The sequence below is a fragment of the Lacerta agilis genome, chromosome 1 (genome assembly GCF_009819535.1).
Source record: "Lacerta agilis isolate rLacAgi1 chromosome 1, rLacAgi1.pri, whole genome shotgun sequence".
NCBI classification, from domain to species: Eukaryota; Metazoa; Chordata; class Lepidosauria; order Squamata; family Lacertidae; genus Lacerta; species Lacerta agilis.
In genome coordinates, this window is record NC_046312.1 from 39,353,425 (window position 1) to 39,379,952 (window position 26,528).

The 26,528-nt window shown below is 40.6% G+C and overlaps 1 protein-coding gene across 2 annotated transcripts; it reads right to left on the reverse strand.

Moving 5' to 3' along the window:
• Positions 1 to 4,673: 4,673 nt before the first annotated feature.
• KATNBL1 (katanin regulatory subunit B1 like 1) lies at positions 4,674 to 26,081 on the reverse strand. 2 transcript variants are annotated; one of them, XM_033144939.1, is made up of 10 exons: positions 25,901 to 26,081; positions 17,098 to 17,225; positions 15,240 to 15,280; positions 14,307 to 14,589; positions 13,945 to 14,063; positions 13,498 to 13,548; positions 13,323 to 13,412; positions 11,157 to 11,246; positions 7,586 to 7,679; positions 4,674 to 6,056 (listed from the first exon to the last, which is right to left on the reverse strand). In XM_033144939.1, the coding sequence occupies exons 2-10, from the start codon at positions 17,209 to 17,211 to the stop codon at positions 6,024 to 6,026; spliced, it is 915 nt and encodes a 304-aa protein (XP_033000830.1). In that variant the 5' UTR covers positions 17,212 to 17,225; positions 25,901 to 26,081; the 3' UTR covers positions 4,674 to 6,023. The 2 variants fall into 2 exon arrangements, with proteins under 2 accessions (XP_033000830.1, XP_033000840.1); XM_033144949.1 differs by lacking the exon at positions 25,901 to 26,081 and adding an exon at positions 25,493 to 25,511.
• Between the last annotated feature and the right edge of the window lie 447 nt (positions 26,082 to 26,528).

Genomic DNA, 26,528 nt, shown 5'->3' on the forward strand with positions numbered 1-26,528 from the left:
CGCAATAACTGTAACCCTCAGCTAGCAGTCTAGGGAGGTTATTTATAAGTTTCTACACAAAGCCCTTTCCAATCATGTGCATCAAAGTATTTAACATTACCTCATCCTAATTGTTGGATACATTTCAGGTTAGTATGCTTGCTCAATAAGCATAAGCACCTGCTGTTTTGCTGTCCATACAGAAACATTGTTACATGAAGCTATTGTGCTTTGTAAACCTGCGTGTTTAGCTGCGTATGTTCTGCGATTAAAATGTTAGCTTCTTCTCTTCCCATGGGAAAGGGCTTTTGGATTCTCAGCAGGTTCAAAGCTTTAGCATTCTTAACTTTAGCTTTTTCTTAAAGTGATATAGCATTTTCTTAAAGCAATATGCTATCAATATGCTGTCCTGACTTGAAATAAAATAAAATAAAAAATTCCTTCCAGTAGCACCTTAGAGACCAACTAAGTTAGTTCTTGGTATGAGCTTTCGTGTGCATGCACACTTCTTCAGATACACTGAAACGGAAGTCACCAGACCCTTAAATATCGTGAGGGAGTGGGGAGGGGTATTACTCAGAAGGGTAGTGGGAATGGGTGATCAGCCACTTTTCTAGAAATAGACTGGAAAGAGAAGTGGCTGAATTGCAACTAATCACCAAACTTAAAACCATGGAGAAACCTGGTCTGAACAAAGACATTGGATTCTTATCTCATTATACATGACAAAGCTATCTTTAGCCATCTCACCCCTTGCCTTTCCCTGTAAGACCCTGTAATAATTGCAGTCGTTAATCTACATGTTTTCCACACCTATCAGCTGATCACCCATTCCCACCCCATGTTGGTCTCTAAGGTGCTACTGGAAGGATTGTTTTATTTTATTTTGTTTTGACTATGGCAGACCAACACGGCTACTTACCTGTAACTGACTTGAAATGTTTGAACTGCAGTGTTTTTGTCTTCCTTGGCGGCTATGTCGTGTATACAAAACTACCTATGGTTAACCAAAAGGGGGCCTTGCACAATACCTAATAAAATAATTGCATATATTAAAATACACCCTACTTTGTTGCAGAACTGCACGTGCTAAATTGCAAATAAGAGGCCTTGAGAATCTCTCTTATGTTTTGTGAGTTTGCCATAGGCTCTATGACCACCTCAAGTGGGCTCTGAATGGAACAAGCAACAGACTTTATTTGTTCGCTATGACAGGCGAAGCCCCCTTTTGTGTCTCCCATATCCATGTTAGACATTGTTCTTGGCATACCATATATCAATTACTACATTTTATCAATGTACAAATAGTTTGAAGTTGGGCAGTACAACCTCCTACATGTTTTTAGTTATTAATAGAAAACGTTGTGTCCTGCACCAAAGGACTGGTGTCAAAAAGTATTACATTTCAATAGAGGGGTCCCCAGGAACCATGAAGGATTGACAGATTAACTGGTTCCCCCATTGGTCTAAAATCTGGTTACAGATGCCATTCAGGTCAATCTCCACTAAAATTAAACATACTGTAACTCTTTAAAATTTCTGTACCAATGGCTTCTAACTCCACAGAGTTTTATATATAAAACTATAAATACTAAACGTTGGAGGGTGTGTGAAAGGACTGGCACATACTTTCATATATGGTGGGAGTGTTCATGCATTTTGAAAAGCTGTTACACAAAAGTGTAAAAAAGAAAAAAAGAACCAGAGGATATATTGGGTCTGCTATGCTGTACTGATTGTCCCGCTCCGCTCCTGCACACAAACACACCACACACACAACCTATTGGCAAGAACTGCTGCTTATATGTGTGTATTAACTCAGTCTACCTCACAGGGCTGTTACAAAGATATCACCAGCTGCTGCACACTCTCATCATTGCTACCATGTGTTTGCTTACAAGACAGAGAGCCAATGAGCAAGCAGGCAATTTATTGTTCTTTCTTTTAATCACTGCTGTTGTCTGAGTCATATGAAGATATGAACAAGAAAGCAGGACGCAATGGCAAAGTGTATATCCAGAGTCTTTGTGGGCTGCACCTGGGGAATGGGTCCTTGGCAGATACCCAACCATTCTGACTCTTCAAGCCAGTCCTTCCCTTAATATGGCCTTGGTGCTTTAGTGTTCTAATGAGAACCCATGTGAAGATTTGAACCTGATCTGCTGACATGTAAAAGTGGTGAATGCTCAAAATGATTATTATATTTGCATAGTAAGTATAAATGTTGGGTAAATTGATGCAAATGAAACTATTGTTTTTTCTCTCTGACCCTACAAGCAGTTTTTCTTCTTCTAATGATTCCATTTCAAGCACTTTGTCCGATATAATAAATGTAGCTCCATTGCTATTTCTAGCATTTAAGAGTACTAAATATATCATTTAAGCAATAGTGTGGAACCTGGTAGTGTGGGAGGTTTCAAGCTATTTTGTGTATCTATTCTAACAGCTACAATAGAAGAAACCATTTAACATTTTTATTGCTAGCATTTATTGCATTGTAGTCTCCCAGCATAATGTTCCAGGCAGCTATATAAGAATTGGTTTTGGCTCAGCAAGTATATTCCATTTTGGCACTGTTTAATCTCTCTGTCCCCAAATTTCTGGAATCAGTCAAAGCTTAAGCAGGTGTTATTTCTAACAATGTCATGCTGACCATCAGTTCTCTTATAAATCAAACTTATCAGTAAGTACTGACCTCTTAATTTCAAAATAAGGATTTGCTCTGGTCTGCTTAAACTAATCTAACAGTATCATTGTCGCCTGATGCTCTTGAACTGTAACCATTGGAAATTGGGCACTGACCCCTAATGGCCTGAATCCTGCATCTCGTAAGGATTGTCCTTCTATTAAAAGCCACATATCATCAAGATCATCTAAGTATAATATCTGTGCACAGTAAGAACTGGTAGAGTGAAAAAGAGAATGTCTACCCTTTATTATGCGGACTTCTTCCCACAAAGGGTGTGTTCACATTACTGCCTTAGAGCATAGTGAAGCTGTTTTTCTCCTGGTGCGTTTCACAGCTGTTTCCCCTCTAGCTGTTCACATCAGCACAGCTTCAGTTCCTGTTTGTATGCAAACCAGGGGGTGTTGTCAGGGTGGAGAGGTCTCCACCCAATTCAAAGGTGTTTACATCTAGTTATTGTACATTTTCATTGTACATTTTCAATAGCATAGGTATTTTTAAAACATTACTTTTAAAACAAAAAACAAAACAAAAACTCACCTCTGTTACTTGTGTTTTGAATGATTTTCAGGAGAAAGCAAGTAACCTGCCCTGGAAACATCTTTATCCTCCAAGCTACTCCTGGCTAAACAGCACTATTTCATCCATCTCTTCCACACCAACTCCAAGCTGCTCTTCTCTACCTTTGATGCCTGATAAAACCTACTCCTCTACTCCCCACTTCCTCTATCTGTTCAAGATTTGGCCTCCTCCTCCAATGCTAAGATAGAACCAATCTACTCTGACTTTCATTCTGCCCTTCACATGCCCCTTTCCAACTTCAAGTTATCTCCCTTATGTACCATCTCTTTCCTTTGAGCATCCAAAGACACCATTTCCCCTATTCTCAAAAAAGAACACATTTCGAGACTCATTGTCCCTTCTCAAAGTATTACTCTTTCCCCCTTTCTCTAAACTTCTGGACTGTGCTGCTTACTCCTATATAACAACAATCTTTCCTCCAATTCTACTTTTGACCATCTCCAATATGGCTTTCACCTCTTTCACTCCACTGAACTACCCTCATGAAAATCATGATCTCCTCACTGCCAGATCTATGTGCCTCTTCTCTGTACTTCTCTCCTTGACCTTTCTGCCATGTTTGATAGTTAATAGTTTCTTCCTATTATGCCCTGGGGATCCTTGCTGCTGTCCTCCGCTGGCTCTCTTCCTGTCTAATCCCCTTTTCAGTGTCTCCATATACTGCTTTTCCTCTTGTTGTTGGGATTCCTCAGAAGGCTTGGCTCCCTACTATTCTTTCTCACCATACTTTGTCCTTCGGCAAGCTTACCACTTTTCCATGACTTTCAGTATCACCTATACATTGATGACACTCAGCTCCATCCCTGATCCATCCCTCTCATCCAGTTCTCCACTTCCAGCTGCCTCTCTAGTGTTTCTGTGTAATCTACTATGATATTACCTTGGATTTTAAATCTAATCAGAAACCCCTTAAAACCAGAATCTAGGCAAGTATTCTGTAACATAGGGGAGAACATATGATTTAAACAAGCTTCTATTTCCTGTTATTTCAGTACACTACTGACATTCTTAATGCACCTGACCCTTAGGACATAAGACCATCTCCTCATAGCTATAAGGGCTTGTAAACCAAGACAAGAGAACTAGGCCTTCTTGGTTTTCCTCCTCCTCCCCCTTGATTTACTGAAGCTTGGAATAAATTGAGGCAAGTGTCTTTACAGTACTATACACTTATATAGAGAAATATTGCTTCCTTGCTTTTGACCGTAAATGTTCTCATGGCACAATACATGAAAAGAGACCTTTTTGTTGTTAGCCGCCCTGAGCCTGGTCTTTGGATAATAATAAATAAAAATTTATTATTATTATTATATTATTTTCTACAGTTGTGTATAGAAGCAGCTGGTGTATAATTCCAAAGCACATTGAAGATCAAAATTAAATCCGGTGATCAACTTGGTTGGTATGCTGCAAAAATACATTTCAGTTTGTTTTGTGCACAGCTGGCACGCGGTAGAATTTTATTTAGACAAACATATTTACTAGTAACATAAGACACAGGTGCCATCCCACAAACCCATCAACCTGTTTTCCTTTTTAAAATAGCTGATAAACCATAGCAGATTGAACTAAAATATCACAAATGAGTAAAACGAAACACAGCTGTAAACTTTTGCACTGGGTGTATTGCATTAATCTTCCAGTTAAGTTTAAATGTTAAGTCAGGAATATGGCAACTACATTTTGCAAGAGCTGCAGCAATATTAATTAGAGGAGGTAGCAGATGCATTGTCAAATCTGAAAAGCATAGGCCTACCGTGGCCGTAAACATTTCTAGGAGCCTGGAGTTATAAATATCTGAAGATGTCCTAAGCGGAGTGAGAGAACCAGGTAAAGTTATGCCAACTTAATTAAAGCAGTAGTAACATTTAGTATGTTTACTCGACACATTTAAATGAAACAACAGAATATATTAGAAAATTTAAGTATTAAAAATGCTAGGTGTACATATTCACCATTTTGCTAACAACCTCCCTCTATGCCTAAATTTTAGTACTCTTAGGTCATACAGGTATTTAAGTAGTCAGTCAGTGGAAATATCCACTTAAATATATTTAAGTGTGCAAAATGTTTCAAAATGATTTGTACACAATTTGTGTAAACACCCTGATTTTTAATAAAGAGTTTCCATCCCTCTATACAGCATCTTTATATATTGGCTATAATGGTTTCTTACTACATTGGCTATTTGCAATACTAGTAGTTAAGGCCCCTTGCTATATACAGTTTTCTCAGTAGTGCAACAAAAATAGTCTTTAATATCTTGATTAATATAGCAGACATATTTCAGAGTTTCAATACAGCAAAATTTCATAATATCTTGAAAATATACACATTTTTACAATTCATAAGAAAAACAAAGTTTAAAAAATATTTATGGCGACTGGTCTCTTGTGGTTCCTAGTAACTGGTTCTGCAATTCTGTCTTCACAATTAAGTTTTGCTGTTTTATACCATTATGCAGTAGAAACACTTTCATGACTTCATCCAGTAACTGAACAATCCCAAAATGCAGCAAAGGCATACGCATAGTTTTCATAGTGCACTTTCACCTCATTGAAGTAAAGGTTGCTCCTATTAGAAATTTTTCCACTTCAATGTGAAGCAGATGGATTTTAGTGGTTGAATTAAACAGTCTGGCGGTCTAGTCCTCTCCTGCCAAAGACAGTTCTCAGAAGAGATGTCCTTTTGGAAACAGTACATAGTTCAGGATTACTTGAAGGGCTTCTTAGCCAACACACGCTACATGTACACATACACTTGTCCTCCAGGAGTGTCAGTGCAGCTGTAATAAATAAGCATCCACATCCTTAAAAGAGAGAGAGAGATAAATTAATTCAAATAGCCATTCACTGCACAAAGTAGGGCTAGAATCTAAGAAGAGGCAACTACTGACTGTTTGAATTGATGCAGCCAAATATCACTTGCTTCTGGACAAAAATGTCACTTTTGAAGATTCTCTTTTACACAGAATTTAGTGAAAGTGTTCTACATGAATATTTCACCTTGCTCATAGAAAGCCATATGAATAAGAGTGTACCCCGAATCTGACATGTGACATGGGAATTGTTGCTCTAGGGTGAGATGTTGGACTATTCACAGTTCCCCTGTACAAACCGTCCCCTGCTTCTTCCAGCAATAGATGCTATGCTAAAGCACATATCTTGGGAAATCCTTCCGTTCTGCACGTGGATTCTTTCATTATCCTTTCTAGAACTGTTCCAAGCCCTTGAGCAAGTGCTACTGAAACAGAGAAAAGTGCATCTTTTGTTTTTGTGTCCTCCACTTTGGAGAGCGAGAGCACGATACAAGCCCTCTTCAGGCATTACTGACAAAGGTTAAGTTACCATGCAGGGAGTAGGGGGAGATCAGAGAGAATACTCCAGCTCTGCCTTCCTTGTTCATTTCATCCTTGTGATATAACCCTGGAAAGCTGGAGGTTTTTTTGTTGTTGTTTTTTTACCAAGAATGGCAATGAGAGGCCAAGGCTAGTGCACTTGTCCCCATTGCCCCCTCATATGTGGCAACTTAATAACACCTGAAGAAGTAAGTCTGCAGGCAGGAGGAGCCCCAGTAATGTGTGGGCAAGGATAATATTCTTCCCTCCTCAACCATGCATGTTTCTTTCATGAGAGCTGGTGCGGAATCAGCTCTAGGAAACTGCGATAGAACCAGAAAGTCTCTGGTTTGAATTTCACCTGTACAATGAGCTCACTAAGCTGATTAAGCACTTCACACTCGCTCTCAGTCCTCTATCTGTAATATAGATATAATACTACAATTGCTTCTCACAGGGCTATGGCAAGGTTGACAAGATAATGTGAAGCCCTTGGAATTGCTTCAAGGATTGTTATGATTATGTCTTCTCTTCCTTTTCATTTGAGCCATATACACAGCTCCCTCCTCTAATAGAAAGGGAAGCAATTGATACTTCTGCAGCTGGTCCAGAATAAAGAAAACAAGGATCAGACTGATAATCAGGCAAAAGAGCCAAGGGATGAGAATTGGTTACCAAGCAAAGACTGAGGAGCAGACCCACAATAAAGAATAAGCCAAATTTATTCAACCCAACTTACTAATGGGCTACTTTAAAAGTGACAAAGACTGAGGAAAGCGAGAGCAGTTTGATGAATTAACACAGGGGAAAGTCACCCCAACATTTTGCAGGCCCCAGTCACATTAACCAAACAAAGAGAAATAGTTGTTGCTGTTTACATAGAGAAATCAGACTTCCAAATGCTTAGTAGCACCCCACAAAATAAACCAGCTCACTACAGCTTAACTGTAATGGAGGCTGTATAACATTGAGACCACGAAGGAACACCACAAACACATTACCTTTGCTATATTACCCGTATATCCTGGAACCAAAGTAAGATGATTTTCTTGCTTCCACAATCCACTTAATTGTGTCTTTAAAATCTGAATATTTCTATGAAAGAAAGACAGACACATGGAATTATATTTTGGGCATCCCTAAAATTGAGCGCCCCTTTACCTTAGTAGTTTTTCAAACTTCAGTTCAGGAAATTAAAAATACATATAGGTAAAAACTTAAAAATATTTTTTAAAAGATCAGAGGGGGAGGGAATCTTAGTCTAAGGAGAAAGTTCTCCCAATTTTTGACTTCTGGCAGCTGACGCCATTGCGGGTGGTCGTGGGCTGCTTCGGCTGCGAAGCACCCAGTCCATCCCGGGGGTTAGGAGCCCTGCAGCCGCATAGCGGGGCTCCGGTTGGGGTGCGGGAAGAGCGTCCCGCACCCTGGGCTCCCCGGCTGTGCCCGTTGTGGCTCCGAACCCTTCCCCCGCTCCCCCTGTAAAGGGGGAGTGGGGGTGAAGGGACGACGGAGCCGGGCTATAGGGGACATGCCCCAACCGGGATGTAAATGCGGCGACAAAGCCTGTGATGAGCGTCTAAGTTCTACCTGTCCTTAATGAGCTGTTAAGAACCCAGAGGCGGTGAGTAATTGATTGACTCTTTGTATTCCTGGAACGATCTGGGGGAAAGAAGAAAGGCAGCCCGCCTCCCTCCCTTCGGGAGATGAAAGGAATTAACTCTTTAAGTGACTGCTGCTACAACAATCGATAGAAAGTATCTGGAATTTGAAAACTGAGACTGTCGAGATTTCCCTTCGGGGGTTAACTGGGGAAAAAATATCTCCATTTGAAGTTTTGGTCTTTATACTCCGGCATCGGAGAAATGGCGACGACTTGGACTTTCGTGGGAAAAAACTGAAACAAAGGAAGGAAGAGACAGGAACTGAAACTTGATACTCACCCTCCCTCCTAAAATGCTGGACTTTGCGATCGCACTGGTATTGAACTCTGGTGTTAAGGATGAGGAAATGCTTACTGTCTTGAAACTGGAACTGCTTAATCGAAAACTACAAGTTTTGAGTGGAATTATAAATGGAAAGGGCTTACTTTCCACAGAAGAGGCTTTTCAAAAGTTTTACACAATGGAAACAAACTTCGGCAAAGAGCTGGGAGGGGCGCTTGAAGGATGGTTTGAGATGGCTGGGCAACTCCGAAAGGAAGGGGGGCCGGTTTCTGGGGGTGGCAGCCCTGGAACGGGAAAATTTACAATATCCAGACTCCGAGGTGGCAGCTCGGGGGCAAGGGACATGGAATTAAGATTTCTACAAGAAGAAGAAGAAAAAGAAACGGAGAAACCCAGAATGGAGGGGATGAACACCCTGAGGCTCGATGCGGGGTTTGTTGTGGATGCTGCCTGGACCTGTGGACACTTAGAGGAAGACAATTGGAGATTTGGTTCTGGTGAAAGACAGAAAAAGACAATGGACAGAGGGGGAGTGGGTTGAAATATTAAATGTATAATCCAAATGGTCTGCCATGGTATCCGAAATCGGAGTGTGAAGTCTGTTAATTACAAGTTTATTTTAAATAAGTAAGGAGATATTGAATCTTAAGTCAAAAGCAGCATGATAAAGGATAGAAGAAATAAGTTTAGCTATAAGAATACTTGGTTAAGATCTAGGTTATAATGCAAAGATTAAGACAATTGTGTTTTTTCTTGTTAAGTAAAGTTAAAATTTTTATAGAGAAAAGTTGTTAAGGAAATAGTATATTGATTTAAAACCGAAGGTGTATAGGCGGGGGAAGTCAAACGTCAAGATTCAGAACTAGAATTTTTTTTTTTGCAAGGTATATAGATAAGAAGAAGAATCCTGACATTATGTGTATTTGTATTTGTTTTTGTATTTGTAGGTGTGGGGTTGGGTTTGTGTTATATTTTGAAAATGCTAATAAATTCTGTTTAAAAAAAAAAAAAGTTCTCCCAATTTTTATGGATAGAACTGTCAGTTAATAGAGAAAGCAAAATGTAATGAAACATCCTGGGAGAAAATGAATCTCAAACTATATTGTTTAATTTGATCAATTTCAGTGCTGCTCCAAGCAATTTGACCCCAAAAATCTAGTTCTGACATGAGAACAGGAGGGTACATTGTAGTGATTTTAAAAAAAAATATGCAAAAAATGTTTCAGGCACTCAATTTTTTAATGATTTCCTCAATAATCCAGTTGTTAAAATTATTGCTAGTGCTTTGATTAGGGCTTTATCTTTCAAATAATCACCCCAAAAGTATTTAGATCCCCCCCATCAAACCACATAATCTACATCTGCAATTGAGATGCGGGATATTTAAAATATTGTCTGGTGGTTTGATTCTACATCCGTATATTATTTAAGGAAATTAAAAAATGTTTTAAAGAAACCAACTGAATATACCGAAAAACATATTCTCCTACATCATGCTAAACTATCCCATTCAGTTGGAAGCTTCTTGCATTTCTGATCCATACTCATGAACACGTTAGTAGGGATTAACAGATTTAAACTAAGCTACATTACTTCTTATACGTTTAATATAATTTTTGCTGTCATAGCTTCCACTAAAGAATGCTAAGAACTGTAGTTTGAAGAGGTTCTGAGATGATCCTATTAGAGATCACTATGTCTCCTCAGAGAACCAGTTTTTCCTCAAAGCTGAATGGCATGTTAAAGCAGTTTAAGTCTATAGTGTGGATTTGTCCTTGGACATATTTTTATTTAGTCCATGGATTATTCTATTTTCAAAAATAAACTTGTAAAACTAGGTTTTCAATGTGTGTGTGTGTGTGTGTGTGGAATATAGCAAAATATTTTTAAAGCATTCAAAGACAGTGAAGTATCCCTGTCTTTTTGCAACAACTGCCAATTTTAAGCAGTTACCTAATAGTTACAAAGCCATATTTTTCTTCTGAAACACAAGTTGCCATATTCTTTCAACATTTTATTAAAAGAAGATTTGAGATTAAAGTAAACTCTTCTCTTTTACAAAGCCTCAGTTGTGTATTAAAGCTAAAGTATTTTATGTTTGTAAACTGCCATGGGGCTCCTTTGAGGGCCACAAGGTAGCATATAAATATTTTTATAAAGAAAAACATATTCAATATTTGGGGCCCTTCCAATGATGCCCACCCAATTGTGCAATGGATTTCTGCTTGCGTAATGGGAGGTACCCTTCCTCTCTCTTCCCTATACACTGCTGGTGAACTCTCCAAATCTGGTCCAGAAGAAGGGAAGAGAAGGGGAAATCACACGAGTGGAAGTTAACTGCATAATATCTGTAGATGTCTTGACATCATCTCCTCTGAACAATGACTGCCACTCTACTGCAGTTTTCAGCTATAAACCATGCTTGGAGTTTGGCATTTTAAGAATATTGCTTATAGTACATTGTGGGTATTATATTGAACAAAGCATTTTCAGGTACTATGGCTGTTTCAACAATTGCTAATCTGCAAAGCCATGGAATCTGCAAAGCCAGAGTGAATTTAAAAAAAAACAAGAAATGTAAGTCACATTAAGTGCCATACTGTCATGAACTTTAAAAAGCGTAACTTACCCATCCTCTATTTTTTCTGCATGGGCAGAAAGCTCTGGCCACCACCTCTTAATAACAGCTTGGAGCCAATTTAACCCGACGATCACATATCTGAAATGATTTTATTTTGTATTACAAAAAATGCTGCAGAGGAGTTTAAACCCAAGAAGAAAGAAAATTCATTTGCAAAATGTTCCTCCATAGAAACAGGAGGAAAATGGAATTAAGAAAGTTGTTACAGAAGGAACTTTCCACAATATGTGAATAAGTGCCACAGGCATTTTCTCCTCATAAGCAAAGTAGAAGGGTTTTGCTTCATACCAAAGATCCAACTGATCACTTTATTTGGTACTTGGAAGGGATTTTGTTCTGGATTGCTCTGGCTAGCTACCGGAGCGTTTCATTATTTGTGCATCATTCTATGTAAACAGGATTAAGCAAAATGAACCCATTGCTTGATTAGAGCTACAGGTGGCAACCTTTTTGCACGCGTCAACTTCCAACACATGGATCCTTTTAGGCCCGGAAGAGGATGGAACAGGGGCATAACAGGGCTGGGCAGGCTTGTGTGCACCGGGACATGCACCGGGAACAGAAATGGAATCCCTGTGCAAAATGGTTGCTGCCTACACTTTCTGAATTGTGATGAGCACATACAACACAACTATTTTCAGCATGTTACAAGCAGAAAATATGCAATCAAGATGATGATGGTTGAGAGTGTGCATGCACATGGATAATAGTGTTTTAGATTGATTAGCCTTGCGTATCATTTTATAATAATGAATCTTAAATCAATTTACTATATAAATACAATAAATCATAATGAAAATGTATAAACCAATACACAATATCAATACAGTAACAATGATAAAACCACACCAAAACCTGGATTAAGTAACTGTAACATCAGTATAATCAAAGCTGCCCATATACCTGGGAGGATGAAAATGCTTCAACCTGGCATTGAAATTACAGTAAAGTGGGCACCAGGAGTATCTCCCTGGGAGCAACATTCCAAAGACTGGAGGAAGCTATTACAGAGAAGACTCTTAGTGCTTTTTTGGCTGGGGGGTGGAGAGATGGAAAAACAGAGAAGAGCCTCAGATGGCAAACACAGTGTCTGAGAAGGTTTATATGAGAAAAGGCGGTCCTTTAGGTAATTGGGTTCTGATCTGAATGGGACTTTAATAATGGTGAAAACCAGTGCTTTGAACTGAGCTCAGAAGCTAGTTGGAAGCCAATGCAGTTGCACCAAAACAGATGCTCTAGGTTTACGCCTTCCAGATTTTGTTAACAGTCTGGCCACTGCATTTCAAACAGTCTTCAAAGGAAGCCCCACATACAACACATTGCAGTAATCCAGCCTAGACCAGAATGTAGACAGCAGAAGTAAAGCTATCCCCATGCAGAAAAAGTCATAGCTGGACAACAGCCAAAGTTGGTGAAAGATACTCTGTCCCATGGATGTCACCTGGGCTTCTAGTAGCAATGTTGGATCTAAGAATACCCTCAAGCTGTGGAACTGCTCCTTCAGGGAGAGTGAGATGCCATCCAGAACAGGATCCAATTCACTCATCCAGTCAGAGGAATCAACTTGCAGTGTCTCAATCTTGTCTTGAATGAGCTTCAGTTTATTGGCTCTTGCCTAGTCCATTACTGAGGCCAGACAGCATATCCACTGCCACACCTACTCTAGCTATAAAGGAAAAACAGTGTTGCGTGCGATCAGCATAGTGATGGCAGCACACTCTAAAACTCTGGATAATTCCCACTCAGCTGCATCGTAAAGATGCCAAATAGAAAGGATTATAAGACTGAACCCTGCAGAGCTTTACACAGGAGACTCTTGACCATGGCATTGTTCTGGAGTTGGCCATCCAGATAGGAGCGGAACCACTGCAAAATAGTGCCTCCAGCTCCCATCCTGGCTAGACACTCTAGAACAATGTCATTGTCAAGAATACCAGAGGAAGAGAAGTCTCGGTAGGAACAGACTCCCCACCCTGTCTTTCTCCCAACACAGGCCATCATGTAGGGTGACCAAGGCAGTCTCAGTACTGAAGCCCACAGGCCCCTTAACACAAAGAGGGCTTTAAAAATTGGAGCAGCCAGTGAAAGAAGATTAACATTTACTTTGTCAGCATCTAAACATTCATATGAAGAGAATTATATTTTAAAACTTACTCTTCAAATTTGCTCTTAAGCAGTAATCTAACTAATGGTAGAAGGTCTACACAGCAGCCCACAGAAATATATGGTTTTTCTTCCTGTAAACTGAAAGAAGAAAATGTCAGTATACACAAACTTGCTCTTACAAATCTGAGCTCCACAAACTCCTACCCCTAGGTGTATTCTTTACCTGCTGGTAAGAACAGGAAGGCAGTCTACCACTACACCCAGATCTTGTATCCTGGAAACATCAGTAAAAAAAATGTACACTATTAGACACAGCTCTTTGTAATTCTTCTAGACTTGAAACTTTTAAGCTCAATAATTCATGAGCCAGCACATGCATTTAAATACAGAGGACTAAGAATAGCTGCAGTAAAAAAAGAAAAGAAAAAAGACGACATGAAAACTTTACACAGTATCTGTATTCGAGTCCATCAAGTTTTAGAGTCCTGCTCTCTCCTTTCAGTGGATACTTGCAAAAGAAAGACATGGGCCATTGAGGTGAATGGGAGGTCTGTGCATGATTTCTACATTCCCATCCAGCCCTCTGCCTCTGAGGGAGTGGGAATCCTCCACATACAAGCACTGAAACCACTGTGGACTGGATTATACCAGTCATATTTTTCATATTTACCTTATTAAATAGGCTACGAGCTCGCTTATACTTCTTCTCCTCCAGAAAGTTAAAGCTACATTCAACCGGAGGTTTCTACTGAAGAGAACCTGTGCCATAGTATCATGATCTTCTGAAACCTAGAAACATGGGAACAATTTAGCCACTATGAACCAACAACTGCCAACCTATACTGTTTGTATCCTGCTGGTTCTCATTAAAGCTATCATGTGCAGTTCCTTGCAGGCTATCTGACCAACATTTTAAAATAGAATGCTTACAAAATCCAAGCCCTACAAAACAACTAAGATTGGAAGTAATCCAGCAATCTTAAGATTCCAGTTTTTCATTTTAAAACAAGTATCACGTAACATTTAACTTACCTCTGAAAAAAATCCACTGTACTTCGATGATGAACTTTCTGTTTGAGAGCGGCCAGAATCACTTGAGTTTAGTAAGAAAGTACGACCGTCAGCAGGCAGTTTTGCTGGTAGATCAGCTGCACATGCCAGTTCATTTTCCTTATTTGCCATGACACGGCTCTTGACTTTAGGGAGCTGTTTCTTTCTGAAACAAGGCTTTGGAGTATAATAATGAGCTTTTCTTCTGCAATATACTACTTTGAACAGAGGATGGGGGCTGGTCAAAGTTTGCCCAACAGTTGTCCTGCAATAACGAAACAATGAGTTTAGTATCTAGTCAAAATCATTATGTATAGTGCATGCTATGTTATGATATTTTGCAGTAAAATTTTATTTACCATAGTAGCATCCTGCATTGAGTTTTATAACATTTATTACTCAAGGAGGACTGAACTGACACAATTTAAATCTGCAATCTGACTTACATGGGAAACACTTTTATCAATTACTTTGGTAATGTGAGTGTCAGGATCTGAACAATCTTGAATGTATCATTATACTGATGCAAAATGGGCACTGGATAGAGGTGAAGGGGTATTAAACACTGCATCAACTCATTTACTAGAAAGCCAAAGATACTGGTCCAGTTCACACATAATGCTAACCCAAACCATGGCTAAATGCAAACATGCAAGTATGTAAAAACTGTGGCTACTTTGCCCCTCCCCAGTCATTCTGCTGTTACATAACCCAGAGCTAAGCCAAGGTTTGTGGTTTGCTTTGCTCCAGACAAACCAAGTGGTAACTCAAAAACAAACCCGAGTTACTGCTAAACTAACTTCTAAGAAACTGGGCTAAAAGATGCTCATTCTTCACTGATAATTGGAAAAGGGACTTGTCTAAATTGATCAGTTGTAGAATTCTGTCTCCAAGATGAAGAGAAGCAGCTCTTACCTGCCTGTGGAAGAAGCCAAATGTTTTGCAGATTTCTTACCCTAGAAATAAACAGCATATCTGTTATAACCAAGAATGAAAAAGACTACTATTAATTTTCTATGTGTCTGATTTTCTGTTTTTTTTCCACCTTGTTTCAATTGCTGTATACAACAAGCATTTGGAGAAAATACATTTATTTTTGTTGTCGCAGAGCAAAACCACTAATGGCTGCTCTGAGCATCTAGCTGAAGGATATGATATTGTGACATCCATGGCAAGAGGTGGGATTATGACATCAGAGGAAACTTTGTACTACAACCTGTGTTATAATGTCAGTCTTTACTAATAGAATGTTGGGGAAAGAGTACACTTGATTGCCAGGGTCTTAGATAAGTCTGCCAACAGCTTGAGAATGTAATATGGTTGAGGATGGTTTCTTCATCACACCAAGTGAACTATTATCTGTCATATTATCAATATGGTTATAATGAGACTGCTCAGCATTTGAATGTTCTAACATTTGATATTCTGACTCATTGGGACTCCCCACAGAAAGGTAAGGTATCAATACTAACCACTTTTCTGTTGCTACCTTTGGTGTTATAAATTAAAAAGGCATTTTCACTCGCAGTCCTTTTGGTCGTGGACTGCATGGTTTTGGAAGAAAATGGTTTCTCATGTTTTAATTGTGTTGCTATCAAACATGTAGAATTCATCAGCTATCCCCATTGCTTTTAATTTGTTTAGGCTCGTTTTTGTGCTTTTCACATTTTATCCCAAATGTGGAAAGCTTCCTTCTTCAACTGAATGCACAATCACAATCATGCTCCATGAATTGAATCACCTCACACTGAATCAAAATAATGTAGGACTGCAATAGATGGATGGGTTACAAGGAGGGGTGTAGAAGGAAAAAGAAGCTATTTGGCAAATAGATCTTATCCCTGAAGGTTCAGTTATAAAATAAGGGTTCATGGTAATGCAACGCTACTTGGCAAATTAGTGAGAACACCTTCCCCATGTTGAAATGAGTAGATAGGTAGATCTATCAGAATATTTCTAGAAATTAGCAGCCATTTTCTGTATTTGCCTCTTCTGGATGGCCTAAGCATGTTCTTTATAAGCCCATCATTTCATTCTATTTAGAAACATAAGCTAGTGAATCATGACAATCATGCACTCTTTATAAGACAATATTTATGAAGGCTGTCAACCACACCCCCTTCACGATGGCATCTGGTTTGGCTGAAGAGGTTCTTACACATGTTGTCAGTGATGTGGAGCAGCAAGTTTTCCAGTGCTTATTTTTTCTCATGGAAAATTTTCTATTTTATAAATTCATTGGTAACAATGAATGGATGCCAGTTTAATATACAATATTTGGCAGCCTTGACTGTTTTAATGTTTTTTCTCTTTGTTTACTAAATACAAATAAAATAAACACGTTAAATGATATAAATCTCTAGAGCAGCCTTTCTCAACCTTGGGTCCTCCAATATTGTTTGACTACAACTCCCATCATCCCTAGCTAGCAGGATCAGTGGTCAACTAGGGACCCATGGTTGAGAAAGGCTCTTCTAAGGCACCTGGAAATATCCCAATGCAAGGCTGATTTAAAAATAAAATATAAAATAGAACAGTTATATGTGTTTTATAATTGTAATAGTTTTATTTGTTTTTATAAACTGTAAATAAAAAAGCAACTGGAGCTACTGGGTATCTGTAGCTCTTGCTGATTATAATACTGGAACTAATGACCCTTTACAGCTCTGAATGGGAGGTCACTCACAACACACAATACAACAATAGAACTAGCTGTGTATGTCTTACATTAGAAAACTAGTTATATGATGTAGATGAAAACGTAAAAGCTTACCTCCTTCATGTTCTCATTAATGGAATAAGAACTCCTTTTTCTAGGGAGATCAACAGGACGACCGTCACTATACAATAGCATTCGTTTTCTAACATTTTGGGCTTCAGTTGCCATAATATCCAAAATCCCTGGTTTTCAAGACAAAGGTAAAGTTAATTTTCATTCTTAACCGTTATCTGTCAATCCCACAGTAATTTGAATGAGAATTAATGAAGACATTACTTATTTAGCACATTAGATACAATCTACAGGGAAGTGTATAAAACTGTATCAGTTGGAAGTGATAAGTACTTAACTGAAACATGCCCTGGGAATATTATGATAGATATTTTTTAAAACCTCATCATTGATTTAATCCAATAAGGACACCTGAAGTTTCTGCACTGTTTATTACTATTTAAATATTTATACAGCACACTTTCAAAAAAACACAGCTGTACAACATGGAATATTCACATAATATTAAAAATATGTCAATGCACATTGGTTAATTCAGTCTGAAGATCTGCTAACAGCTAAGGCCAATCTCACTGCTGCCATCATTTAAAAAAAAATCTTCAAAGGGATCCATCTGGATACATACTATTATCTGCCATAGGCTATACAGTGCCAACCTTCTAACTAAGCACCTGAGAGTTTCTTCTCTTCAGCACTGGCTTACAACTCCTCAGTTAATAAATAACATTAATATAAACTGGTTTCAGAAACATAAGAACCACAGACAATTTGAAGTCTAGCATAAAGGCCATTAAGTCTGGTATTTTATTTTTAATAAATAAACATGAAATAAAATTAGTTAGTGATTTGTGGTCCGTATTTCATAAGCTTTTGTTTCCTTCTCTAAAAATAATCCCTGGGAATTCTTATAAATCAATTTCAGATCTGCACAACCATCCTCTGGAGCCTAAGGTAGCAGCATACTATGGAGGGCAATGTTCCATTGCAAAGATGCTTTGTGCAGAGTCTATAAATAGGTAATCAGCTCTTTAGTCTTACCGGACTGAAGTAGAGCTGCTGCTTCCTTAAAAATGCTTCTTCAGAAAAAGTGCATTAGGTAAAGAAAACAGGAAAGTAGAAATCCACATCAATGTACCTGTAATGCCTTTTTCTGAATGTTAATATCCATGCAGCAGTAACAGAAGTACAAACCATCTGGTTTACCTATCTTGACCATTTTATTGCATAGAATATCACAATGTGACACGGTCTAGTTCAGCCTTCTACATAAGTTACTCACTTGCAAAAATGTTATTAGCCTTCTGGGGGCTGGCTGGAAAGATGCACAGCATTTCTAAGCTAGGTGGGAAAGAGGGCTGGAGTGTTTCATCTCTCTTTCATCAGCCTACTCACTTGCCTGAATGGAATTCCTGGTCACCTACAGCAGCTACCAAACTAGTGCTCAAATACTAGAGTGAGGGCATAACCCAGTGAATATTTAAAGAAGTATTTAAAATACCAACAAATATTACAATAAAATAGTTACTAGGTACTGCATCGGATTTGTTTGAATATCTAAGCCATAAGTGTACAGTGGTACCTTGGTTTACGAACTTAATCCGTTCTGGAAGTCCGTTCTTAAACCAAAACTGTTCTTAAACCGAGGTCCACTTTCCCTAATGAGGCCTCCCGCCGCCGATGCCCTTCCACCTTTTGGCTTCCATTCGTAGACCGAGGTAAAGTTCACTAACCGGAATACTACTTCTGGTTTTGCGGAGTTCTTATATTGAATAGTTCGTAAACAGGGCTGTTCTTAAACCAAGGTACCACTGCACAGTCATACCTCAGGTTGCGCTCGCTGTGGGATATGAACACGCCGAACCCGGAAGTACCAGAACAGGTTACTTCCGGGTTTCAGCGCTTGCGCATGTGCAGAAGCGCCAAATTCCGTCACACATGTGCGCAGACACAACGGCGCGGGTTGCAAATGCGCCTCCCGCACGGATCGCGTTCGCAACCCGAGCGTCCACTGTACTGCATTTTAGATATTATCAAATATTTCAGTTCAAGAACTTTTGGCTTTTGGAAAACATTTGAGATATTTATATGGTTCTTAAAGTCAACACGGGGCATTTCCTCATCTTTCACAATGGGTTGCAGATTCTATAGCTACCAATTCCTTTTTATATCCTGAAGGACCTATCTTGCTTTGAATATAGCTGTTTTGTGCAAGTGCAGTTTTGCATAAAACAGCTGTATTAGAAATAAAAACGTCCTGTATGTTTCACTCCATAGGGCGCACCGGACCATAGGGAGCACCTCGTTTTTAGAGGCGGAAACAAGAAAAAAATTTTTTCCTGGTTTTCCTCCTCTAAAAGCTCATCCTCTGAGATAAATGGAAACAAAATGGCTAGTTTGCGCTCAGGCAAGGAGCAAACAGAAGTAGGTGGTATGGCAATAGAGAAAGGACCCAAGGAAACATCACCACACATGCAAAGAACCAGCCACAAAACATGATGTCACAGTAAGCTTCAGTATGCACAGCAATTAGACAATTGTGCATTTTTTATGTTTGATAATTGCTGATCAGGAAAACTTGAATTAAATGACAAAAAGCATAGGTTGGCAATTGGCATTTGGACAAGGATGGCACATAGATGCCAAGAAAAACAAGTAGCTCTGAATTCACATTAAACTTCAGCTGCCACATGGATGAGCCCCTCAAGTATTTGTTAGTTTTATTTTTCCAGATATAACTCAAACTAATCAGATCCTAATAAATTTAGAGCATTGGAAACTAGTACAGTATTACATCAATTAACTACCACCACCAGGCATACGTTGCAATGAGATTAGAATTTTTCTATTTCAAATTTTAATACAACTTATAAAGATACGAGCAAAAGCTGACAAGGGTACTATTGTGCTCAAGGCAATTTGCACTCCTACTAATGCTGAGGAAATCAAACAATAAATGTAAGTTATGTCTGAAGCTCGACTACTTGTAATATGGTAAGTATGACCATGAATTGAATTTTTTGTTTACCCCACCATTTTTACAGCTGTGATTGTTACACCACTGTAATTTGGTAAAATTGCAAAGATTACAAGCTTGATATCTAATAGCAGCTCTCAGGATGTGGCTGATGTGCTTGTATACAAAAGACACCTCATAATGCAAAAAATGTTGCTTTTAAGTTAACTGTATTACTTCATCAGCAGAAATTGGAATCAAACCTAGTTTTCTTTTTTTTGGGGGGGGGGTATAAATCGTGGTAGCACGTGTGCTGGTTGTTGTTTTTTTCTTCTCCAAATCAGAAAAATCCTGAATACTTTACAATGACAGTGCACTTCTGTGTATGTCTTCTCAATTGATGTCCCACTGAGTTCAATGGGATTTACTAATGTGAAGTGTGTATAAGATTGCAGCCTAAATGAAATTCAGAGCAGTTCACTCCCTCTAAATCAGTGTCTCTTTCAAAACAAAACCTTAATTATCTTAATTAGCAAATTAAAAGTTGTCTAGCCAAAATCCTCAGCTCAGCTGAAATTATCAGTTAATATCACATGAGTAATCTACTGTAGTACCAATCAGCCTTTTCGCAACTGAACCCTATCCCCATCAAATTAGTCCTCAGAGATGGAATTCTGGCACTACTTTCTTGTTAGCAATTCAGCTTCATACATAAATAGCTCCAGTTCCTAGAAGAGCAATCCTAGTTTGTAGCACATGGTGAAAACCATATCTACGTTAAGCCTATAGCACCCCTCTGGCTCATGGACCAAATATACTGTAGTCCTCCAGTTCTCTCTATCAAGGTCTTGAGCAGGCTTCCTTTACCTCGGCCCTCCAGATGTTTTTGGCCTACAACTCCCATGATCCCTAGCTAGCAGGACCAGTGGTCAGGGATGGTGGGAATTGTAGTCTCAAAACATCTGGAGGACTGAGGTTGAGGAAGCCTGCTCTTGAGACTCTCTCAAGCACAAATCCCTCACTGGCCCTGTTCACTCACGCCTTCCTCACATGCTTCTGCCTGTGTATCTTGTATCTTGTTTGCCAGGGTAGGAGTGTGTATGTAGACATGTATGTAACTTTGGACTTTTGTGTAGTTGAATTGTAGGCTTTGTACAGAACTAAGTCAAATTTTGGCCAAACTGTGAGAGGCAGTGAAGGATAGGCGTGCCTGGCGTGCTCTGGTCCATGGGGTCACGAAGAGTCGGACACGACTGAACAACAACAAAGTCACATTTGTTGCTCTGTCCAATTTTTCCTCTAGCCTTGTCCATGCAGCCCCCAGAATGTCGTCCATGAGGAAATGTGGCTCCTGGGCTGAAAAGGGTTCCCTACCTCTGACTTACCTCCTCCTCCCTTCCAATCCCTTTTCTTTTGGGTTGTGCTTTTTTAGATAGCTTCAGATTGATCTGTAATCCACATGGTTCTCTCCCCCCTCCCCGCCAATCAAGGGGGTACTCTGCCAATTTCACAGCTAACTATGGTTAACACTACTTGTATAACTACAGCTGGCACCAAACCAAAGTTGGCAAACTTGTTGCAGTCTGCAATGATCAGTGGCCTGGTTTACACATAACACAAAACCATAATTAAATGCCTCCTTCCCTAACCTGCTACCATCTGGGTACCAGACTAAAAAACTTGCATAATCTCTGACCACTGGCCTTTTTGGTCGAGACTAATTGTAGACCAAAACATCTAGAAGGCTCTGATTTGGGGAAGACTGGTTTAGTACTGTGTGTTCAAGCCTTGGGCTTGTGCATTTACCTTTACCCTCCTTTATCACACTTTCAAGGAGATCAAAAGCATCCATTTCTGTTTTGAGCTAATCACAGCTTTTAAGGTCCTGACAGAACCCAGCCAAATTGTACTTAGTGTTAACTATGCTTTACTGCAGTGTTTTTCAACCACTGTTCCGCGGCACACTAGTGTGCCGCGAGATGTTGCCTGGTGTGCCGTGGGAAAAATTGAAAAATTCAAGAGAATTACTTTATATATAGTCAATATAGGCACAGAGTTAATTTTTTAAACATTTTCTAATGGTGGTGTGCCTCGTGATTTTTTTCATGAAACAAGTGTGCCTTTGCCCAAAAAAGGTTGAAAAACACTGCTTTACTGTAACAAGCTAGGTTCATTAACCACAACGTTGGCTCATTTCAATAAACTACAGGCAACACTAACCACAGTTATTCTGTGACAGGCAAGTACAAGAAGATGGGTAAAGTGCTGCAATTATCCACAAGACTGTCTATATGCAATGCACATAGTAACACTTTTAAAGTAATTGATCAGGCAGCATTATATCTTAAGGGTTTCAAAAGTTAACAAAATAGACAATCCTCAGAAGAGAGACTTCATGAACTTTTTGTAGTGCACTTCCATGCTGTGCATATTTTCCTATCACCATCAGACATCTGAAGCACAGGCTATCCTCCTTTTGGTAGATTTATGCAGGTCTTCTGCACCAAAACTGAAGGAAAGGGAAGGTCAAGAGAAGCACTAAAGTAAGCAACTTCTGGAAGTCAGGAAAAAAGTTGGCCTCACATGATTAATTATTAGATTATGCTGCTTTCTATGTCATCTTAAAAAGAAATAAAAATCAATACTTGCAATTTTGGAAAGGTTTCTTTTCCTTGTCCTGTTTTCAAGCTAATGCCAAAGGCAGACTTGCTCCCTAAATGCATATTATTTTTTAAAAAAATATGGACCTTTTAAAAATACAATCCCTTACTTGCCGCCTGAAATTATAGTCAACCAAAAACCTTGCCATGTGACCACATGAAACTCAAACACTGTGAGCAGCTTGTAATGTGGACAACCTATGTCTGCTTGGTAGGGTGCATCAAAAGGGGGGGGGGGAAGAGCTAAGGAGGCTTGTGGGCTGAAGTACTTCAAAAATATGTGAAAGTAATAAAAATGAAAAGGATAACAAAACACAGATAAACAGCAAAATTATTCCTTATGCTTTCCTTTATGCTCAGGGAAGTTTTTAATGCTTAATGCCATATTGTGTTGTAATATTCGGTTGGGAGCCGCCCAGAGTCACTGGGGAAACCCAGCCAGATGAGCAGGGTATAAATAATAAATTTTCATCATCATCATTATTATTCCCAATATTTATCAAATGCAGACAATCTACTGAATGTCAGAAATTTATGGTAACACATGGATAGATGTTTTCAACATATTACTTTACCACAGAATAAAAAACCTTGCACAGTGGGACTTCACACTGATTTATGCTTGCACAGTGGGACTTCCCCCTCTCCCTCCCCATCTGCAGACCCAAAATCTTTTATGGGTTTCCCCCTAACCATTGAGAACAGATTTGGGGAGGGCACAGGGAGCACTTAGAGGGATGAAACAGGGAAGTCTTATTGTGTAAGGAGAAGCCATTGTATTGACAGGATGGTCACTTAGTGCTACATTGGATACAAGCCATAGGATATTAAATTGTGCTGTAGCACTTTTTAAAATATTTTCATGGTAAGAGAGGGATGTGCATTATCATTTCTTTAGTGGGTCAGATGAAGATCTTGTGAACCATGTGATGATGTACTGATCACCGTAGCATAAGGACATGTATGTTTACTCAGAATAAGGTCCTTTAAATTTAATCAGGCTTACTCTTGGGTAAATGTGTACAGAATTACACACCTATTAATTTGATCAACCACTTTTAAATTGACTCTCTTCAGGCACACTGATACTAGTGGCTACCCCCTCAGCATAGCAAACCATGCATTGTTGTACAGGTAAACTGGAGGGTGTGTGTGCATGCCCTCATGAACTATTTAGAACAGACACCCCCAAACTCAGCCCTCCAGACATTTTGGGACTACAACTCCCATCATCCCTAGCTAACAGGACCAGTGGTCAGGGATGATGGGAACTGTAGTCCCAAAACATCTGGAGGGCCGAGTTTGGGGATGCCTGACTTGGAAGGATATTACAAAATGTAAAATACACTGAAAAAGAAAGTATGTTAGATTCTGCACACAAAGGTTAGAATGCTATGGTACTGGTGTTAAATCTATGGCAACATAATAATGATGTGAACTGCAGCAAAATGTTAAGATTCTTAGGTACTGGTAGAATTAGCAAGGTCCAGCAAACAAAGTTGGAGGAGTGAAACTACCTGGATGTGAAACAGGTTCAAGTTTTCCTGTTAACAGAAAGTGGCTTTGAGGACAGCCTCTGGCTATGTTTCTATTGCTCCACCTGCTAAGAGATTGGAATACTTAGGCACCTTGCATATAAAGTTTTAGGGAACTATCATCTAACCCAGGGGTCAGCAACCTTTTTCAGCCGTGGGCCGGTCCACCGTCCCTCAGACCATGTGGTGGGCCGGAGTATATTTTGGAGGGAAAAAATGAACGAATTCCTATGCCCAAAAATAACCCAAAGATGCATTTTAAATAAAAGGACACATTCTACTCATGCAAAAACACGGTGATTCCCAGACTGTCCGCGGGCCAGATTGAGAAGGCGATTGGTGATCTGGCCCCCGGGCCTTAGGTTGCCTACCCCTGATCTAACCACTGCACCCACTTTCCTGACTGCATTGTCTTTAACCCTGTATGATTTACTTGCATTTCCACCTTCTCATCTCCACCCCAATACACTCATCCCCCTTGTGCTACACCTCTCCCCTCCACCAAATCAAAGAAGAAGGCACAAGGCACAATGAGCTCTTGCACTATTTTACACTGCATGACACTATTGGCAGGTATTTGTTATGTTGCATATTGGTCTCATGATGCCATCCTTCTGTTAAATAGGGGCATCCCTTAAAATTAAGTTGCAAAGTCATTTCTTCGAACAGATCTGAGTTACCCAAGGGTTCCCCACCAGCAAAAGCACTAATAACACCTGCTGAATTAAGAGCTAAAAGGCATTGGTGCAGGTATTGTCCTGCATAATATAGAACAGTAGAGGAACCACATTTTAGGAGACAATCACACTATGCAAAATGAGAGTACTGGCACTGCAATTCACGGAAGGCATCATAGTTCAGGGGCAGCACATCCGCTCTGCATGCATATTCAATTCCTAAGCATCTCAAGGTACCTCTGAGCGACTCCTACCCAAAATCCTAGAGTCACTGCCCATCAGCATAGACAACACTGAAGTTAGATGGACCAATAATCTGTCCACTGGTTTCCTACGGTCCCCATCCTAAGCATGGTTACTCAGAACCTAATTCCATCCAGCTCAATAGGGCTTTACTCGCTTGTAAGAGCGCACAGGCATGCAACCTTAAACGTACGCCCAGAATAAAGTCACTGGTGTAAATGCAAGAGGAAAGATAGCCTGAAAGAAAACCGTGGGGTGGTGGTGGTGGTGTCATCCTTCTGTCTTAGGTGCTTGAGGGTTAAAAGAATAGTGCACCTCAATTTCTTCAATTTTTTTAAAAAATACTGTAGTTTTACAGCACATACTCACGAGCTGGGGGTTGGGGGAATGGGGAATCCAACACAAATGCAGCCTTCTCAACAAATGCAGCATGATAGTGGGTGGCTCGCAGGCAGGTAGAAACTAGCCAGCCTCACCCCCGCCCATTAGCACTCCTCCCAACAGGAGCAGAGAGCGAGGTGGGCCTTCCCTGCCCAGGGCGAATGAAAGGAAACGATAAAGCCAGGAAGAAGAAAAGCGCCCGGGAGAGGGGGAAGGGGCGGCGGCACTTTCTCCCTGCGGCCCCAGCTGGCTGCCCGGCTGCTGCTTCGCATCTGACCCGGGCCTGCGTGCACAAGCTGGGAGGAGGAAGAAGGGGAACGCCTGGATGGGACAGCCCGGCGGCTGCTGCCACCGCCGGCTCCGGGGCCAGGGCCTGGCAAGCCACCGCTCGCTCACCTGCGAGTGCTGCTCATGGTCCAGGCGCCGCGGGTTCTGCTGCTGGACGGGCCTCAAATGGGAGCCGCCGGGCGCGGCGGCGGCGGCGGCGGAGTCCTAGCGCCGGGGCCCACTCGGCATAGCGAGCGCCATTCAAACGCCGCCGCAGTGCACGCTGGGACCGGAAAGTCCGGACAGGCGGGACTGTGAGGGAGGCGCCGCCACCAGCAGCGCTCCTCTCTCTCTCTCTCTCTCTCTCTCTCTCTCTCTCTCTCTCTCTCCCCGGCTGACTCGCGCTCTGGTCACGTGCTGCGCACAGGCGGCGGGCCGGGGGACTTGGCCCTCGAGGCGCGCTCGGCTCCTCAGGCTCTGCGCTGCAGCAGGCGGCGTGTATTGTTAAAGGAGTCAATAACGCGACTGCCTTGTTTTGCGACGAGGATAGCCAGCCGCCCGCCCGTGGGGAACCCTGACGCGCTTGCCTCAGGTGCCGCCGCCGCTGCCACCGGAGAAGTGGCAGGGAGTTCCGGGGACCTCTGGTGAAATCTCGCCGCTGCCGCCGCCTCTCACTTCTCCAGCGACTGGGGTGGGAGGTTCTGAGAAGCTGCTCCATTGGACGCCGGTCCAACAGCAGTACCTGCAGCCAGGGGCG

What these genes read in the sequence shown, in the direction of transcription:
- KATNBL1 (XM_033144939.1), bottom strand. Translation starts at nt 17,211, where the DNA reads ATGGCAACTGAAGCCCAAAATGTTAGAAAACGAATGCTATTGTATAGT. An exon ending in TTGGCTTCTTCCACAGGCAG is followed by an intron (nt 14,590 to 15,239) that starts GTAAGAGCTGCT and finishes TCGTTATTGCAG; the next exon opens with GACAACTGTTGGGCAAACTT. An exon ending in CTTAAGAGCAAATTTGAAGA is followed by an intron (nt 11,247 to 13,322) that starts GTAAGTTTTAAA and finishes AAATCATTTCAG; the next exon opens with ATATGTGATCGTCGGGTTAA.